Raw genomic sequence first — 20330 nt, forward strand, 5'->3', positions numbered from 1 at the left:
CGTGAGTTTTTCCTCTGCTTGGCTACACAGTGAACTGTTGCAGTAAAGACAGGGTCTGATTTTCAAAGGGCAGAAGTTCGCGTGGTGCCAGTTTCCTGTCTAGTCCACAGATTCTAACAGAAGAGGAAAGATGGACAGTTTTGATCTTCAGCTGCTCAAGCTAAAATGAGATTTCCCATCACGTGCTTTACTCCACCTAGATTTTGTAGACAAGCCTTTTTAAAAAAGCAGTATTGTTGGTGAAATACTTTCAAGCAGTTTGTTTAGATTTGCACGAAGCTTAAAGGAGACAGGTCGTGTCAGACTAGAGAGTGGCTGGTGCAATCACTGATGGAAGCACCTAGTTAGGGTCGGTAAGCTGAAACCGATACGAAATAATGAAGGCTGGGCAGAGGGGGGAGGAGGAGGAGAAGGAAATGACGGTTTGTCCAAAGGAAAACAAGATCTGGAGAGTATGCCCTTCAAAGGGGAAAATACACAAATTAACAGGACGGAAAAAACCCAATTGTGTGTGGTTCTGAAAGTGGGGTGAGGTCTGTACCCCTCAGAACAGGCTCCGGGGCTGTGATGGCTCACCCCAGGGGCTGAGGGAACCACCAGAGCTGGGTGGAGGCCCAGCGCCAGATGTTAGATGGAACATGTTGATGTATTATCGCTCCAGGCTCTGGGGGCTCAGGGTTGCCAGTGACCGTGAACCAATATTTTGGTTTATAGATCAAGGCTGCATATATCTTACGTGTATTTTCCATTATTTATTTATTTATGGCTGTGTTGGGTCTTCGTTGCTGTGTGCGGGCTTTCTCTAGTGGCGGTGCGCGGGCTTCTCATTGCAGTGGCTTCTCTTGTTGCAGAGCATGGGCTCTAGGCACGCGGGCTTCAGTAGTTGTGGCATGCAGGCTCAGTAGTTGTGTCTCGTGGGCTCTAGAGCGCAGGCTCAGTCGTTGTGGTGCACGGGCTTAGCTGCTCCGCGGCATGTGGGATCTTCCCGGACCAGGGCTCGAACCCGTGTCCCCTGCATTGACAGGCGGATTCTTAACCACTGTGCCACCAGCGAAGTCCCTTTCCATTTTTAATGCTATGAAATGCAATTAAGTGCATCTACCACTCAAACTATACTGAACATAATGTAATCTTTACTTTCTCCAAGATATTTAATGATTTAAGAATTTAAAAAATATGTAGCTTGGTAACCACAGTGTACTAGTTTTCTTTGTATGGTAAGATAACCGAAAGCTCTAGTTGATCTAAAATTGAAATCTGTGACTGGAAAACTAGTAGTATTTATTAACTTATTTATTAATTTATCATTCACATCAACTGGTAATTCCAGACTGTATTTTTAATAGAGGAAAGGCACATGGCTGGAATAAACAGACTGAGGTATAAAGATTCAAAGTATATATCACTGTCTAAATTAATCTGTGGAGTTTGGGTATTTTTGGATACTAGTGAAAAAGTGTTAAGCCGTATGCACTCATATGAAAACATCCAGTCTTGTGTTTCATGTACTCAGTGGCGAATTCATGGTGTGGACGAGTAGTCATGCAGACTGAATAAAATTCACCTTTGAGGAACATAGCCCATTGTTTTCGGTCTGTTTCAAGATATGTGATGCAAGATGGCAAAGGGAATTTTTAAGTTGTAGTACTCTCCTCTTCAAAGTACATTTCATCCAGATGTTTATGGATTGAATTGTTTTAGCTTTAGATGTACTACATCTAGTACATTCCAATCACACCCCTTTAGTTTATGTTCCCATATATGGCAAGGGATGTGCCTCTGTTACTGTCCAACTGTAAAGGCTTTTCTGTGAGCTGAGACCTCCTTCATCCTTTTAGTTGCTGTGTCACAGGACCTAACACATCATAGGCCATCAATCATTCCTAATTAAGTAGGTGAAAACCTTTATATTTATCCTCTGAGTAGCCTAATCCAGACAATAACTCAGTTTCTTTTAATGGCCAAAACAACTGGGTTTGCCTGATTTCAGAAGAAGTGTATTTCCAAGTTGAGGGTTCTGTAGAAGTACATTGTGAATTAATTTAAAAAAAACGTGAATAAGAATTTTAAATAATTTAATCATCATAAAGGAATATTTTCATGTCTATGCACACAGACACAGAGACATGTAATGGCTCTATTTGTGTGTGTGTGTGAAAATAAGATCAACAGCAACCACAAAGTTTATATTAGAAACAACACACTGAAAACTGTGTGATTAGCTTGGAGACCTTGTGATTCATATCTTAATTGGGATGTTATTGATTCTTAACATGAGATTAATTTACAACTCAAAGTCCCTTTGCTAATTCAAGAGAGCAGTGACTGGACAGACACAGGGGTTAGTGCTGGAATCTGGCAACAAGAAATAAGTAAAGAAAAAGAATTGAGTTATCGCCTGGCATTGTATCTGCAAGTCATAAAATGAACTGGAGGTGGAGGTCATTTTGCTACCCTGTCAAATCACACATCTTAACACAGAAAAACCCACACTGATGTCCTGAACTGTCAGTTATACTGTGTATAGGGTAAAAATGACTGAATTGCAAGTTGTCCTGAATTGGCTGATTCCATCATCGTGATATTAATCCCTTAAGGATTCCATGTTTCATGTACTGTTTGGCCAGGTTCTCCTTTTCAATAGTTTTATTGGCTTTTGGCTCATTCATATTTAGTTTCTTTCCAGAGCCGGCCCAGCTCACTGCATTCAGGACATCTTCCCCATATCCTATGCGCACTATGTCCTCTCTTTTTGTTCTCCTTAGTTTTCCCCTTTGAATAATGCCAGGTTTCCTCAAATGCAGGAATAATAATGGGCTGTTCTAAAAATGAACCTTCACTTAGAAATTAACATAGACATTTGAACTCTAGAATTGGCAGTTTATAGCAAAGACACTAACGTTTTTCAGAGAAAGAGAATTAGCTCCCTTATAGCACATGAAGACTTTCATCAACATGTGAAAATATAGTTATTAAAAGCACAGGTGTGGTTTTGGTTTCCAACGGGATAAACCTCACCAGAAAATATTTGTTTTGAATCGTGTTCCCTGTCCAGTTCTCCTTGTTTGATTTAAACTTCACTGTAACTGGTAGCAAAAGGTTTTCTAGATGTTTCTAGATGTTAACACGCTTATACAAGTGCTTTGCCATTAGAAACCATATTTTAGTGCTCACAAATCTCCTAAAACTCTCCATGATAGCAAATGGGGGAATAAATATTTAATAAAATGCCAGTGGAAAAAATGAAGAAACTAGGACTATTTGTGTATCATTCAAATTGAAGGCACAAGGAAATGGAGTGAGTGATATTTTTCATATTTTATTTATTTCATATTTATACTCATAATAAATTATGCATGGCTTAAGGCTACTAAATATTTTTCTTAAACACTCTTGGAAAAGATAAGGTTTTCTGGATTCTCACACAGTTTGACAGCTATTTGTCAACAGATTAACATTTGGTTTCAATGGGAGCTGGTAAACTTAAGGATTGGTTTCTGAAGTGTTAGGAGTAGGACTGCTCAGGGGTGGTGTGGGGACGTGCGGTTTGGGAATGGTACCTCTGCAGACACTAACCATGGGCAGCTGGCCCCAGAGCCTCAAGGCAGCCTCAGAGATGTCTCTTGGCATCTCTGTGACCGCAGTGTAAATACCAGAGTGTGTCATTGAGAAAACCACTGCTTCCTTCTGTGGTTTACCCCATTTTCCTTCTTTTAACCATAAGTGTTGCACTTGTGTTTTTAGGTGGGTCCTTTGAAAGTGCCACTTCGTTCTTGAAAAGCAGCATTTTTGGTCCACCATGTCCGTTATCTTCCATAAAAGCCCAATGAACTTGAAGTTTGTAGTTGAGCCCCTGCTCCGATGTGCACGTGACCTGGGAGTCTGTCACAAACAGTCTTCCACGTGGATCTCTGACCTTTTGTCAGAGGTGAGAGGGCTCACCACACTGTCAGGTGTTCTTTATTCCACAGAGTTTATTCCGTGGAATTTCTGTTCACATTTTGCTTGAGTTTTCAGACCTGATTTTAAAGCTAACACATCAAGTCACGTTATCCTTTGGGGGTGATGTTTCCAAGTGTGAGTCCTCTGGCTTTGCGGAGCTGCACTGCAGCATTTTAGAATCTGTCGTTTATAAAGAGTCTAAATCCTCGCATGTATTTTTGAAAAGTGGCTTTAGGATGAGTCTGGTATTTGAGGCTGAGCGCAGTTATGAAAATTACATTTTGGCTTCATCCTGGTTGCCGGGGATTAGTCTAAACATGCACACTTTTTCTCAACATGTCCCATATCTGACAAGAAAGCGGAACAGCTGCGATTGATGTCATAACAGGGTGTTTTATAGTCTCTGTGAAATGGAAGTAGCGTGAATTAACTGATATTATGTACGTTCGTGTGATGCATAGTGTGGTTAGACTCTGTCCTACAAGAAAGAATATCCATTTTTCTATCCTCATTCCTGGAAATACTGTATGGCTTCCCTGTCATGGAGCGTGATGTCTAGTTGCCTTAGAGTGGCCTGCAAACCTTCCACCGTGTGGCCAGGGTCTGTGTGGCCCACTGCCCCAGCCAATGCTCCTGGGGTCCAAGCCTCCGTAGCTTCCTCAGTGTTCCTCACCTCCCTCTGCGCTTTCCCATCTCTGTATTTGGTTCACTCTGCTTCTTCCTTCTGGAATGTCCATGTTGGGCATCCCAGGCTTGGGCATCTCACCCAGGTTCAGGCTGCTGTTGACCTGCCACCACCAGAAAGCACAGGCAGTGTCCAGCGGGTCCCCAACAAGGTGGCCTCCTCTTCCCCTGTCCCTTCTCTTCTTCTTCTCTCATCCTTTTCCCTCGGTGTAGCATCCCATCCAAATGCATTTTTCCTTCTCAAGCAGTTTGTGTTTGCATAGCGGCAGTAACAATTATCTTCCCAAGTCATTTAGTTTTACATGCATTTTCCTCATCTAGACTAGAATGTACTTGAAGGAAGGAAAACAGGCCTCGTTTCCCATCTCTCACGTCACCTGGAATGGTACATGCACGTCAGGCTAGCTTACTTTCATGCCAGCAGCTCTGCTTGGATGTTCCGTGGTGCGGAGGTTGGGATGATTGGCGGAAATGAAGTTGGGGGCTTCCTGCTGGATCTGTACTACGTCTTGCATAAGGATTTACATTATCTCTTGCATCAATGAATATAATCATGAGTTAAATAAGGTTTGATAACTAAAGAAGATTATGAGATATGCAGTTTGACAAGTAGATTAAAGATCTTTACATGAGATCTGTAGAATTACCAACCAAGAAAATGAAACTCTGTTGTCTTTTCCTATGGTAAAATAAAACGTGTGACATTCTTTTCTTCCCTCCCCTCCCTTCTCCTTCCTTCCTCCCATTTCCCATTATTATGGATGGAATCACTCTCTTTCCTATCACACCGGTCCACTGAAAAAAATGCACAACATAAAAGTGGAGAATTATGTTTTGTTCGGGGACCTTTCCCAGGACTATAGCCTGGGAGACAGCCTCTCAGAGCCCTGAGGGACTGTTCCCAAGAGGTCAGGGAGGAGCCTGGATACAGAGGAGATTTTGCTGAAAAAAAAAAGGAAAAAACCATGTAGTTGAACATCAGGAGATTACAGCTAATCGTAGAAACTGCAGACAGACATGTTACATGAGATTACAGACATCTCATGTTAATGATTTTAAGTGCTTGTCTATGTACGGGAAGATGCAAGAGTCTGGGCTTACTGAAATCACTCCTTTGATACGCACCTTAGCTCTCTGGGGCCAGTATCCTGTTTTTCTCCATCCTGCATCCCCTCAGGGTGCACTGGTGTGGGGTTGGAGTGGGGAGGCTACAGTGGCTGCTGGCTTTGTGGCCACAGCATCCTTCGTTTACTGAAATGGCAGGCAACACGGTTTGTCCACATGCCCATTGGAAACCCCTCCGTCTCCTGCACTTAACAATGAGCCCTCACTGGTCTGCCTTCTCCATCCCTTGGATCCTTCCTCTCCTTCCCTTCCGGCTGCTGCCTGGGTTCAGCCCCCTCTCCCTCCTGTCAGACCCCCTGGTATGTCTCCTGACCCCCCAGCCCCTCCTCACTCCAATCTCCTTCACGCCGTAGAAGAATGTTACTAAAACGCAGAGAAAGGAATTCTCCCTCATTCAGAACTTTTCATTGCTCCCAGTGGCCTATTGGAGAGAAAAGCACTGGACTTTCCTTCAAGGTCCACATGGCCTGCGTTCTCCCAGCCTCTCCAGCGAGATTTTCTCCAGCACCCTCACTTGAGTCTCCAGTCTTGGGCTCCTCTGTGCACCCACAAACTTTTCCTCCCTGGAGAGCTGGCTCATGGGGTTTGCTTGGTCACCTCCCTGCTTAGGGTTCCTGCCGCAGGGCACAGGGCTCTTCTGGTAGATGGCCAGCTCCACGAGGGCACCTGCTCCTCTCCTGCCAAGTACGGGGACGGTACCCACGCAGAGGAAGTGCTCATTGAATCCTTACAGGGTGAGTGAGTTTGCAGCCTGTTCAACTGGGCCAGCCCACATTCTGCAGTTCCACAGAAAAGCAGCATTTTCTGCTCGCTTTTTAGAAGAGGAATGTAGCCTGTTACGATGGAAGCAGAGAGAGCATGGTGGTGGAGGGGGTGTCGTACAACTTGGATCACCTTCCAGACCCAGACTGGAGGGGATTGGTGATGTCTCTAATCTGGGGAGAAATCAGCAGTGATTTATAATATTTAATGGTTTCAGGAAAACAAAAAGTTGGCAATCCCATTACCCCTGGTTTAGTTAAACTCTGTTTTTGAGTTGTATGTCAGTCATACTTGTCATCTTTCCCTAGTCACTTAGGCTTTTCACGTTTCCATTTTAAGTGTGTTAACAGACTATAGGGTCCTTAAAGGATCGGGAGGTGGAACACAGTGGGATAAACAGAAGATTGACTCCACTTTTTCATACCCAGTGTAAAGCCATCTTCGTGCCTGTGTGCTAGTGACCCGGTGCTTTCCTAGAGCAAGCAGATCCTTCAAGGTATCTTGTTAAAGATAGTCCTATGGAAGGGAAAACCACTCTGCATAAACCCCCCAGCCGATAGCTGTCCAGTAAATGGACCTGGTGCCCCGTTAGACTAGGCTGCTTGGAGTTTCTTACTTAGTGTATGTAGTATATCTGCAGTGTATTTCCTGGGTCCCAGAAGGAAAAGCATCAGAAGCTCACTAAGTGTTCTTCTGATTAAAATTTTAGACCTGATGAGGAATGTTTCTGAAGCTATAATGCAGAAAAGGTCCTGGAGTGGGGTCAGAAGCGCTTTAGCTGTTCTTCAAGGCCAGGGGGCCATCTCTAACCTCTTACTCAAATCTACTTTCCTGTAGATGTGCGGCATCTTGGCAACAATATTTCTAAGATACTATGTTGACATGATGTTGCTAAGACTGCAAGGGGGATGATAAAAGAAACAGTGGGAATGTGGAATTCACATAAGGGGTGAGAGCGGGAGACCCCAGTGAAGGTGGTCAAAGGGGACGACTCTGATAAGTCCCACCCAAAACCAAGCGGGACGAGGTCTCGGGCACCTGGTGGGCTGTAGTGCCTGGTCTCTCCCTTCACACTCCGCCCCCTGCCTCCCCCGCTTTCCTCCCCTCCTGCCCCTTCCTCTCACGCCCTCCTTCCCGCTCTCCTCTCTCTTCCTTCTCCAGCCCTCGAAAGCAGCTCTAACCGAAGCGCTACGCTGCATGTTTCCTGCCCCAAGTGCATTTAGTGAGCCTGATGGGTGTGCAGAAAGCACCCTGTATTTCTGCTTAAAAACATGCTTTTAAATTGAGTGTTAAACTTGGCAGATTGCACGTGCCGTGACGAAGCCTCAAAATCCAACTCCCCGTCTGCTTCAGGAGCTGGCGTCTTACCCTTAGCCACCTCGTACCCGTGCCTACCTGCCAGTAGCCGCCACCGGCCCTCCCTCTTCCCAGGAGGGCACAGCTCCCCTGGCACTTCCCTTTCTAAGATGCCCTTTGGCTCTGTCCTGCCTACTGGCATGTCCCTCTGTGCCCCCCCTGCCCAGCACCCTGTAGCAAAGCCCCCTCCCCACGTCCGCCCTCTCTGGCCAGGCCAGCGCCCTCCCCTCTCACTCCAGCGGGACCTACCCTGGGATCCCGGTCCCTCGGACGGGGCATAGGGCTTCTCCCCTGTGTGTCTGTGGGACTCTGCGCACTCTCTTGTGAGGCGCCTCATGCTGTAGTTTCTCACTTTCTCATCCCTCTCGCTAAGATACCCAACTCTGCATTCTTAGCATCGTGGGGCAGGGGGATACCTGCCCTATACCAGGTGTGCAAGAGATGCTAAGATCTTATAATGGATCAGGTGAAAGATGAGTACCAGGGAATGCTGAGACTCGGTGTGAATGAATGAAGGGCACAGGCCACCTGGGCTGCTTCCTTGCTGCCGAGTCTCCCACCCCCACTGTGGGCCAGACCTGGAAGCAGAATTCAGTGAAGGTGGGTGACTGAGTGGCAGTGGCTGGACCAGGCCAGGCTGAGAGGCTGGATTTGGAGTGAAAGAGCCAGACTGGGGTGGGGAGAGAGGAAAGCGGAAAACCAGAGATAGCAGGGAGAGCTCCACGTACTTCAACACGATGGAGGAGTTGACGTGTTCCCAAAGTTGGAGGAAATAGTCCAACTTTTCTTTTTTATGCCAGACTGGGTAAAATGTGCTGTTCTTCAAAGGGTGGCTGGAAAGTACAAGTTTGTGGCTCTCGAGGAAGAGTCTCGGAAGGACGAGGCGAGTCCAGGTGGAACGTGGGGAGTTGGATGGGAGGATGGGCAGGTGATGGCTGTTTCAGGTGGAGGATGGGGAGGTGATGGCTGTTTCAGGTGGGAGGATGGGGAGGTGATGGCTGTTTCAGGTGGAGGATGGGGAGATGATGGTTGTTTCAGGTGGAGGATGGGGAGGTGATGGTTGTTTCAGGCGGAGGATGGGGAGGTGATGGCTGTTTCAGGTGGAGGATGGGGAGGTGATGGCTGTTTCAGGTGGGAGGATGGGGAGGTGATGGCTGTTTCAGGTGGGAGGATGGGGAGGTGATGGCTGTTTCAGGTGGAGGATGGGGAGGTGATGGTTGTTTCAGGTGGAGGATGGGGAGGTGATGGCTGTTTCAGGTGGAGGATGGGGAGATGATGGCTGTTTCAGGTGGAGGTTGGGGCGGTGATGGCTGTTTCAGGTGGAGGATGGGGAGGTGATGGCTGTTTCAGGCGGAGGATGGGGAGGTGATGGCTGTTTCAGGTGGAGGATGGGGAGATGATGGTTGTTTCAGGTGGAGGATGGGGAGGTGATGGTTGTTTCAGGTGGAGGTCGGGGCGGTGATGGCTGTTTCAGGTGGAGGATGGGGAGATGATGGTTGTTTTATGTGGAGGATGGGGAGGTGATGGTTCTTTCAGGTGGGAGTATGGGGAGATGATGGCTGTTTCAGGTGGAGGATGGGGAGATGATGGTTGTTTTATGTGGAGGAATGGGGAGGTGAGAAAAGCGTTCAGGGAACCTGGAGAGAGTAGCTAAGGGTCAGAAACTTCCTGCTGGGAGGTTTCCCCTCTGAAGGTGGGAAATGTGAGTCTCATGAAGGGCCGGGAGCCTCTGGGGCCACACGCTTGCCCTGGACAGGGCAGTCAATGGCTCTGGGAGAACATTCTGGCTCAGGAGGATGACCCCTGGGCTAGAAACTTGCCGAAACGGACTCCTCTGTGTTTGTCCTTCAGGCCAGTGAGTCAGCAACCACCAGGGACCCCCACGCCCAGTTCCCATCTCCAGGCAGCGTTTCTACCCATGGGTCCCAGTGGACATCCTCAGCCCACCAACTTGTTTCACACACAGTCATCTGAGCCGCTGTCATGTGGCAGCTAATTATAGTCACATCTGTTTGCAGCAGGACCACCAATGACCTGGAGGAGAAGTGCTGGGCTGCATCATCACTCCCTCTAGTTTATCCCACTCCCAGGCAAGGACATTCCACGTCCACCCCCGCCAAGTGGGAGAAATGGAAGAAAAGAAATGAAAATGAGTCACCAAAATTGTACGATGGGGGAAACAGGAGAACAGAACTGCCATCACATGGCAATGGTCAAGCAAACATCCTCATATCCTTGTGTTGTTTGCTGGGGGCCCACCAGAATCTGCAAAGTCAGTTCTTAGTCAGACTATGAGAGATGCTGTGTATTCCAAGATCAGTTTGTTTCTCAAATGTGTCATGCTCATTTTTTTTTTTTTTTGCCAAGAATATATCAACACTTGTAGTTGTTTTCACATTCGAGCAGAAATGTTTTGTGAGTCTAAAAAGTAGTGGGGATATTCTGTTTCCACGTTTTCCATGATTGACTGGAACAGAAATGTTATTGTACTTAACTAAATTCTTTTCTATTGGATTAAGGATGAAAAATTATTTTCACGTCTTTGGAATCACATCTATCTTACATTTATCAAAAAAAAAAAACAACAAAACGATGATGATAGAATAACGATCAAGCAAATGCAGGTGAAAGCACATGGATTGTGAGCTCCTTGGAGATCAGTCACCCTTCAATCCACAATTCCAAGCATATTTTTGGAAGTCCAAAAATGCTGTACAAATGTAGGCTTTTAAGAAATTATTATTATACTGCAACATTTGGCTATAATTTGCTCTCTATCTTGTTACTAATTTTTTTTGGTTTTCATGAACAGTTTTGTTGGTTAGAAACTTTAGAAAACATTACATAATAGTAGCTATAATAATGGGGTTTTCTTGTCTTTTACTTTAGTGGAATTCATTCACACTTGTTAATATTTCATTTAATTTTTTATGTTTATTATATGTAATTTTGTATCATAGTGTTTGGGTTTTTTTGTTTTTTGTTTTTGTTTTTAAATTGGAGTATAGTTGATTTACAGTGTTGTGTTAGTTTCAGGTGTACAGCAAAGTGAGTCAGTTATACATAAACATGTATCCATTCTTTTTTAGATTCTTTTCCCATATATGTCATTACAGAGTACTGAGCAGAGTTCCCCATGCTATACAGTAGGTTCTTGTTAGTCATCTTATCTTGTTATTAATTTTTAAATCCTAGGCACACTTTTTGGGAGAGGGGTAGATTTTATTGAAGAAATGTGTGAAATCATAAAGGCACAGCTCAGTGCCTCTTACGTGCATGAATCAGAAGCCAGGTCACGAGCCAGGATGTTTCCGGAAACCTAGAAGCCCCTTGAGTCCCCTTCTAGTCACCAGTAGCCCCCTAGGGTAACCACTCTGCAACTGCATTTTGTTTACTTTTGAACTTTATATAATCGGAATCTCCTGGCTTGTTCTTTTGTGCCTGGTTCCAGGTTGCTCGGTACTAAGTCTATGAGACCCATCTGTGTCATAGCCGACCTTCCTCCGTGGGTAGGGGTTTCATTCTGTGAATCCAGACCACTGTGTTTTTATTCTGCTGTTTCTAGTTCGGGCTACTTCGTAGAGTGTTGCAATAAACGTTCTTGAGGATGCCTTCAAGGAAAATTTTATTAAAGCACAACAAAGTGCAAACATTGTGAATTCACAGCTCAGTGAATTTTTCCACGTGTTACCATTCACCCTGATCAAGCAGAGAATGTTCCCAGCACCCAGAAACCTCTTAGGCAACCCCACCGGAGGCCAACACTCTCCTGACTTTCACCGTTGATAGTTTCATTTGTTCTTGATCTTAATGGGACGGGTCGTACAGTGTGTGCTCTCCTGTTGAAGTTTCTTTTTTTCCGTAATTTTTAAAAAAGTTATTTATTTATTTATTTATTTTAATTTTTAAAAAAATCTTCATCCTTCCTGTTTTTAAATTTATTTATTTATTTATTTATGGCTGTGTTGGGTCTTCGTTTCTGTGCGAGGGCTTTCTCTAGTTGCGGCGAGCGGGGGCCACTCTTCATCGCGGTGCGCGGGCCTCTCACTATCGCGGCCTCTCTTGCTGCGGAGCACAGGCTCCAGACGCGCAGGCTCAGTAACTGTGGCTCACGGGCCCAGTTGCTCCGCGGCATGTGGGATCCTCCCAGACCAGGGCTCGAACCCGTGTCCCGTGCATTGGCAGGCAGACTCTCAACCACTGCGCCACCAGGGAAGCCCAAAAGTTATTTTGTTGAAGAATAGTTGATTTACAGTGTTGTGTTCATTTCTGCTGTACAGCAGAGTGCTTCAGTTATACATATACATACATATTCTTTTCCATTATAAGTTATTACTAGATTTTGAATAGAGTTCCCTGTGCTATACAGTAGGACCTTGTTGTTTATCCATCCTATACAAAATAGTTTGCATCTGCTAATCCCAAACTCCCAATCCATCCCTCCCCTCCTGTTGGAGAAGTTTTAAGGTTCTCTTTCAGGGCAATCCTCTCTGGGCAGGGGGTCCATGGGGGCATAGACAGCCATTTTGCAGAACCTCATGGCAGTAAACTAACATTTAAAACAAGAATTACCAAAAATAGCATACCCTAGTTAAAAATCACAAACAGGATGGGAATTAGGACATACATATTAAAATCTCCCATATATACTCTCTATTTCTTTATGATGTTTTAGTTTCCAAAAAGAGTGTGAGCTCATGGAGCCTTTTTGGGGGGGGAGGAGGTCATCTTTTATTCGCCATACTACCATCTTGGGAGTAACGATACAGAATTAAAAATAATAGAAATGAAAAGAGCACACTTCAGTGGGATGTGATAAGGGCCAATGTTGTGAAGCGGTTTCAGTAATGACAATGTATGACATGACTTCTGATGGCCATCCGCCCGCATACCTGTGGGACAGGTGCCAAGAGTGGAATTTGGGGCACACTTCAGTGGGATGTGATAAGGGCCAATGTTGTGAAGCGGTTTCAGTAATGACAATGTATGACATGACTTCTGATGGCCATCCGCCCGCATACCTGTGGGACAGGTGCCAAGAGTGGAATTTGGGGCACACTTCAGTGGGATGTGATAAGGGCCAATGTTGTGAAGCGGTTTCAGTAATGACAATGTATGACATGACTTCTGATGGCCATCCGCCCGCATACCTGTGGGACAGGTGCCAAGAGTGGAATTTGGGGCACACTTCAGTGGGATGTGATAAGGGCCAATGTTGTGAAGCGGTTTCAGTAATGACAATGTATGACATGACTTCTGATGGCCATCCGCCCGCATACCTGTGGGACAGGTGCCAAGAGTGGAATTTGGGGACCACTTCAGTGGGATGTGATAAGGGCCAATGTTGTGAAGCGGTTTCAGTAATGACAACGTATGACATGACTTCTGATGGCCATCCGCCCGCATACCTGTGGGACAGGTGCCAAGAGTGGAATTTGGGGACCACTTCAGTGGGATGTGATAAGGGCCAATGTTGTGAAGCGGTTTCAGTAATGACAACGTATGACATGACTTCTGATGGCCATCCGCCCGCATACCTGTGGGACAGGTGCCAAGAGTGGAATTTGGGGCACACTTCAGTGGGATGTGATAAGGGCCAATGTTGTGAAGCGGTTTCAGTAATGACAATGTATGACATGACTTCTGATGGCCATCCGCCCGCATACCTGTGGGACAGGTGCCAAGAGTGGAATTTGGGGCACACTTCAGTGGGATGTGATAAGGGCCAATGTTGTGAAGCGGTTTCAGTAATGACAACGTATGACATGACTTCTGATGGCCATCCGCCCGCATACCTGTGGGACAGGTGCCAAGAGTGGAATTTGGGGCACACTTCAGTGGGATGTGATAAGGGCCAATGTTGTGAAGCGGTTTCAGTAATGACAATGTATGACATGACTTCTGATGGCCATCCGCCCGCATACCTGTGGGACAGGTGCCAAGAGTGGAATTTGGGGCACACTTCAGTGGGATGTGATAAGGGCCAATGTTGTGAAGCGGTTTCAGTAATGACAATGTATGACATGACTTCTGATGGCCATCCGCCCGCATACCTGTGGGACAGGTGCCAAGAGTGGAATTTGGGGCACACTTCAGTGGGATGTGATAAGGGCCAATGTTGTGAAGCGGTTTCAGTAATGACAATGTATGACATGACTTCTGATGGCCATCCGCCCGCATACCTGTGGGACAGGTGCCAAGAGTGGAATTTGGGGACCACTTCAGTGGGATGTGATAAGGGCCAATGTTGTGAAGCGGTTTCAGTAATGACAATGTATGACATGACTTCTGATGGCCATCCGCCCGCATACCTGTGGGACAGGTGCCAAGAGTGGAATTTGGGGCACACTTCAGTGGGATGTGATAAGGGCCAATGTTGTGAAGCGGTTTCAGTAATGACAACGTATGACATGACTTCTGATGGCCATCCGCCCGCATACCTGTGGGACAGGTGCCAAGAGTGGAATTTGGGGCACACTTCAGTGGGATGTGATAAGGGCCAATGTTGTGAAGCGGTTTCAGTAATGACAATGTATGACATGACTTCTGATGGCCATCCGCCCGCATACCTGTGGGACAGGTGCCAAGAGTGGAATTTGGGGCACACTTCAGTGGGATGTGATAAGGGCCAATGTTGTGAAGCGGTTTCAGTAATGACAATGTATGACATGACTTCTGATGGCCATCCGCCCGCATACCTGTGGGACAGGTGCCAAGAGTGGAATTTGGGGACCAGACGGTGTGTGATGCTCAGCTCAGGAGACGCTGCCTCACCCTGTTCCAGAAGGGTTGTCCCACTTGACCCCCGACCCTGGGGAGTCTGGAAACTCCACTTTTGGTTCCTGCATGCTTCCAATTTCTGCCCTAGTAGTCCTAAAATACGTTCCTGTGTCTCTACATATTTCTTTAGTGGGGTAGATAATGATTCACAAGATTCCCCGAAGAAGGGCTACGACCAGGAAGAAAATGGGGATCGTCCTATCACCACAAAACTATTTTGACATTTTGCACAGCGCAGAGAATGTGAAAAGGAATTTGAAAGATAAGCTGTTTAGACTTGGCCGAGCTCCACTTGTCCCTATTTGGCGGGATGTGAAACACATAAAAATTGTTACAGTGGGGATGGTAAAGGTCTATCTCCCTTGAGAAGCAGGAAAAAAAATCAGACAATTGAGGACTTCACTCTGTTTAACTCATTTCAGATATGCTTTCCTGCGGAAGGTATGTCACAGTTAACAAATTAGCATGAGTGGGCATTCTTACTCTCTCTCTCTCTCTCTCTCTCTCTCTCACACACACACACACACACACACACACATACACACACACACACAGAGTAATGTAGCAGTTGGCTTCCTTGGTTAACTAAAAAAGTCTCTCTCTAAATGGAATTAGCGAGCCTCCCCACCTAGAACTCACTGTAATGTCGAGAAGAGCTTTCTGTCAGTCTGTAGATCAGAGAAAGACCGGAAATAGACTTTATTTCAAATGAAAGGCATTGACCCTCATCACTCCCCTTCCTTCTTTGGCGCTAGTACTGTGTATCGTAAATCTTTGGGAATTTTTGGAACTTAGCATACTTTATAGCATTAATTCTGATGGTTTGACTCTCTGGAAATTTTTAATCGGGGCATGAAAGAAAATGTGAATAACATTCATTGTTTTATCCTATCGTGAAAAGTATAAAAATACTCGTACAGAATATAAAAGGTATTCGATTTAGGGATGACTTCGTTGTACATTTTGCATTCCTTTCCAATTGTACTATTTGTGGGCATTTAAAGTTGACCTCTGCTATTGAAGTTGTGTGTGTCCTACAGACTTCATTGAGAATGGATGTATTTTTTTCTGTTTCAAATACTGTTAATTCAGGTCTGCTTCCATTTGGAGGGAATTTGTTATGCTCTCGTGGTAAATTATTGGCTGTCAAGTGTGACTTGGTTTTCATTAAGTTTTTCTATGGTCTTAGGGGTATAAATGGTGATGCTTTTCCCCCTGAGAAATTTCTAGGGTTCTCTTACCCTCACTGGTCTGAGTGACCCGTGTCACTGTGGACCAGGGATGGTCTACTTCTATAAGATGGACCAAGATCCACAACTTTTTGACCTTTGGGATCTTTATCCACATCCCCCATTTCCAAGTGGAGACTGTCTTCATGACCAACTGCGTCAGTCGTGACTGTGGGTTAAGTGTGTGTCTCCCGGGAAGAAAGCACAGGCATGCCTCTGGGGGCTTTGAGCTAGTTTACTTGACCTTGCACTCCGGGGAGGGGAAAGGCAGGAGGAAAGAGTGTGAGTACTTCACAGAATGTACAAGTTCTTCCTGTTCTAGAATCTGAAACAGATGGGATGGGAGCTAGCTGAGTGGAACCCAATATCTTCCAGACTTCAGACTTGTCCGCCCCCTCAGATATGCAGCCAGGAGGGAGCCACTGGGGCCAGGGGGGCTGCCTTCTCTCTTTTGATTTTGCTGAGAGGTCTGGACGTGGAATGTAATTCCTCAGGAAATCATGAAATTTGTGACATGGCCTTTAGCATGTTAGGTCACCTGCGAAGTCGTGACTCTGAGTAACTCATACAGTTTATTCGCCCTTTCAGATAGTAATTCATAACGGAGGGTTGAGACTTGCATTACTGAAGGCTTTTATTTAATGAGCTATTTCAAAATCAGACATTACACCAGACTGAAAGGACACTCGGGACGTCATTGTTGTCCTTTTTAGCCGTGCACCCCTGAGTCACAGCTAAAATGACTCGACATGCCAGGGTGATATCCAGCCTGGGGCATTATACGACAGCAGTTGTAAAGGACCAGAAGAGTGATATTTCAAAGTAGATTTCATTTAGCAAAGTAAATGTGCCTCTCATGATTTTTGTTTGTTATTCTAAAAATTAGGTTTTTTTAAACAGAGCCATTTACATAAAATGCTAGGCCACCCAGAATGTGAAACAAAAATCATGGTCTAAAAATGCCTTTTGTTCTGAAAAGTTGACCATCATTTAGATCTTCTTAGAATGATCAATTCTTTGGAATTGTCCTCTAGGGCCAGAAGGGGTAATAAAATTTCCTATGTGAATAAAGCAGATAAGGAGGCATGAATGTCTTTTGTCTGGGATTAGGAATTTATTTTTTTGCTTGATGTAAGCCGGTAGGAGCAGGGGGAGGGTCCTTCAATGGGGCCTGTAATAAGACTGTAGCCCTTTTTCTCATCTCCGATTTTCCCCAATAGTTGTCATGACCTGAAGTGTTGTCCAAGGGAAAACTGCTGGATTGTTACCCACACACTGGGTGTGTTTCTGTCGCAAAAGCTTAAGAAACAATTTGACCTCAACATCCACCACTGGGGCCCTGTGACCTCTTTTCTGGGGTCCCCTGCAATTTAGGCAGTGGTCCCCAACCTTTTTGGCACTAGGGACCGGTTTTGTGGAAGACAATTTTTCCACAGCTGGGGTTGGGGGAGGGGAGGGGGGATGGCTCAGGTGGTCATGGGAGCGATGGGGAGCGATGGGGGGCGATGGGGGGCGATGGGGGGCGATGGGGAGAGATGGGGGCGATGGGGGAGATGGGGGCGATGGGGGGCGATGTGGGGCAATGGGGAGCGATGGGGAGCGATGGGGGGCGATGGGGGGTGATGGGGGGCAGCAGATGAAGCTTTGCTCACTTGCCCACTGCTCACCGCCTGCTGTGCGGCCCGGTTCCTAACAGGCCGGGGACCGGTACCAGTCCTCGGCCCGGTGGTTGGGGACCCCTGAATTAAGGCATTTACCAATAGCTTCAGGGAACAGTTCCAGGAAATTCATTTTTATAACCTCCCTCAAACTGAATAAAGATGAGCTTCTGAGATTTTATCAGCATTTCAGAAGAGGAAACCTCAGAATCACCAACAGCCATTTTCAGCTTCAGTCATTAGATTCCCACCTAATCTGAAGCTTTGAAGATGCCGTTGTTGAACTGTAGTTAGAAAAGTCCGTTACCACCCCGGGCTGTTGTTGGGATCCCCCAGCTAAGCCTGGGTGGTGGTGGGTGGACATTTCCTAAGTCAGTGAGTCTTGGCCTGATTGACTTTTCCTTCTGGTGTCCTTCTGGATAAACAGCAGAGTTTAAAGAGCAGAGGTGGGTTTCCGGACCCGGCTCAGAAGCAGGAAAGTTGTGGAGATGGGACAGTTGCAAGGAAGAGGCCACCCGGAGCCCAGGTGACTCGGGGCTGCCGCACCTGTTGGGCTCGCCTGGCCTGGGGGCTAACCTAGCAGCATCGGGCAGCTCCGGGGGCTCAGGCATCCTCCAGAACCTCCCCTTTTCCCTGGCTGGTCTGGGGATCTGGAACAGTCCCACACTCATTGCCGAGTTCCTTTTTGGAGTATTTTCCCACAGTGCTGTGATGTAGTTACACGCTGTGAGTTGACATACCAGTGTCACTGGGTTGTCTCCGATGTCCGTTTATTAATGTTTTAACAACTAGGAATTGGGGTAGATCGAACAGTTGAGGGCATGTCATGGTTCAGTCAGTGATGTTCTTTATTTCCTGCTGTGGGTTTTACAACCGATGTGGTCGCAGGTGAAATACAGGCTGTTTCAGGCTGGGTGAGAGGCTCTGGGCTGCCCTCCAGGGGCTCCCGGGGTCCGGGGACACATACATGCAAAGGACTCTGAGAAACATGTGATAAGGGTCACAACAGAGGCACATAATCCACATTTCATGCGCACCGGGTTGGGAGCAGATAGCCCTCTCCTGGGGATTGTTGAGGAAGGCTCATCCCCGGAGTCCCTTGGTCCTTTTATATTTGTGCATTTTGGATGAATTTCTGGAGCACAGGTTTGAGATTTTAGCCTCATCTCTTTAGACAACTCTGAGTGGTCACCCAAACCCAGATTCTGAAGCAAAACTGTGCACATGGATTGATCTACAGCGTTAGGAGCTTATGAGAGTGCATGCTGAGAATTGCCTGAAAGTTGAGTCAGGGAAAGAAACAGATCTGTAATCTCTGAGGTCGGTTTGGACTGTTGTCAATTGTCTCCATTTCCAAAATGTAAAATTAAGAACAGCTTACTGTCTTGGAGGCACTTGTTCGGATTTCATTTTATAAAATAAATATCTCCAGATGTAGCTGTTTTATGCAGAAGATTTCCAAGGCAGGGGAACTAAGACTTGAGTATGTTGTTAAAAAAACAGACTTCACACAATCACAGTACTATTAATGGTATGGTTTTATTTTCCAGAAACTGTATTGCTGGAAGCAGCACTTAGATATACATTTTATCTCACACTTAATATCGAGCCACTAATAAACCTCATTAGCTAAATTATCAATATTCCTATCACACCCTCTTCCATTCTATCCACAATATCTATGTCTATTTTGGTTTAGAATTTGGATTCTTCTAAGGAAATTGTAAATGTATTGAGCACCATCATATGTTTGTCTTTTAATGCACTAGCAGTTTTCCATGATGGGAGTTGAAGTTGAGTTCGTCTCAACCTTTTCCTGGCGTATTATTTAAAACCTCCTAACTCAGTTTTCACGTCTGTAAAATGGGGATGGTAACACGTATCTCGTTAAATAAGATGGTGGCTGATCGTTTGTTGTACCCGGTGGGCATTTGAACATGCTGTTTCCCTTCTTCTCCAGCTTGTATTACATACTTGGATTCTTTATCTTGTGTTTTAACATTAATTTAAATGTTAGAAATGAACTACAAGGAGGATTTTGTTGTGGAATGTTCTTTGATTGAACATTCCAGCTTTAATTGAATTAAAAATCAGTTCTTTAAGGCTTGAGCTTCTTCTTTTTTTCCTTTCTACACATTTTTTTTTTTTTTTTTGCATGTATCTGTGTCTCTGGGGATGTGAGGGACAAAGCATGGACTCCTCCCCCGCCACTCCAATCTCCCGTGGTCTCAGGTCTGAAACTCCTGAATCAGAAGTGCGATACTTTCGTAGCCTTGAAGATAGGGGTGGGCTCCTGTTGTTTTATGGGAAATGGAGAGTCCATTTCTAAAAGTGTGACAGCCTTCACTTTTTGGACTGAGTGATGCTTTGATGTGTTCCACTCCCGGATTGCTATTTTGTCTGTTAGGGCAAAAGAGATGGACCGTTGAACAAGTACAGAGAACCTGTTAGAACAATTCCAGAGTCATGCTCATACGAAAAGGGTAGGGCTAACCCATAAATAGGTGAAGATGCCAAAATCATTTCAGTTCAGATATGGACCTCAATTTGCAGGTGTTCTTCTATTTAAAGATGTTTTCTCTTATTTCCAGGGTGGGTGTGCTGGCTCTGGCTGCGGGAAATGTGACTGCCATGGCGTAAAGGGACAAAAGGTGAGTAGCCCGAGCTCCGATGACAGCAATTTCTCTTGAATTGCCATCACTGTGGAAGTTATTAGAAATGACATTAAAACAACCAAATAATCAGCAAGTCATGTTAAAGCCTTATTACCATTTCAATAATTTCCCCAGAGCAA

General features: G+C 45.6%; 1 protein-coding gene across 1 annotated transcript in view; it reads left to right on the forward strand.

Annotated features, from left to right (window-relative positions):
• The window catches only part of COL4A1 (collagen type IV alpha 1 chain), a 151191-nt gene that overhangs the window by 43142 nt on the left and 87719 nt on the right, over positions 1-20330 (forward strand). The window contains exon 2 of the mRNA XM_061171041.1: positions 20128-20187. Coding sequence (XP_061027024.1) covers positions 20128-20187 — 60 coding nt within the window. The remainder of the gene's footprint in view (positions 1-20127; positions 20188-20330) is intronic.

The sequence above is a fragment of the Eubalaena glacialis genome, chromosome 16, assembly GCF_028564815.1.
Source record: "Eubalaena glacialis isolate mEubGla1 chromosome 16, mEubGla1.1.hap2.+ XY, whole genome shotgun sequence".
In the NCBI taxonomy this organism is placed as follows: domain Eukaryota; kingdom Metazoa; phylum Chordata; class Mammalia; order Artiodactyla; family Balaenidae; genus Eubalaena; species Eubalaena glacialis.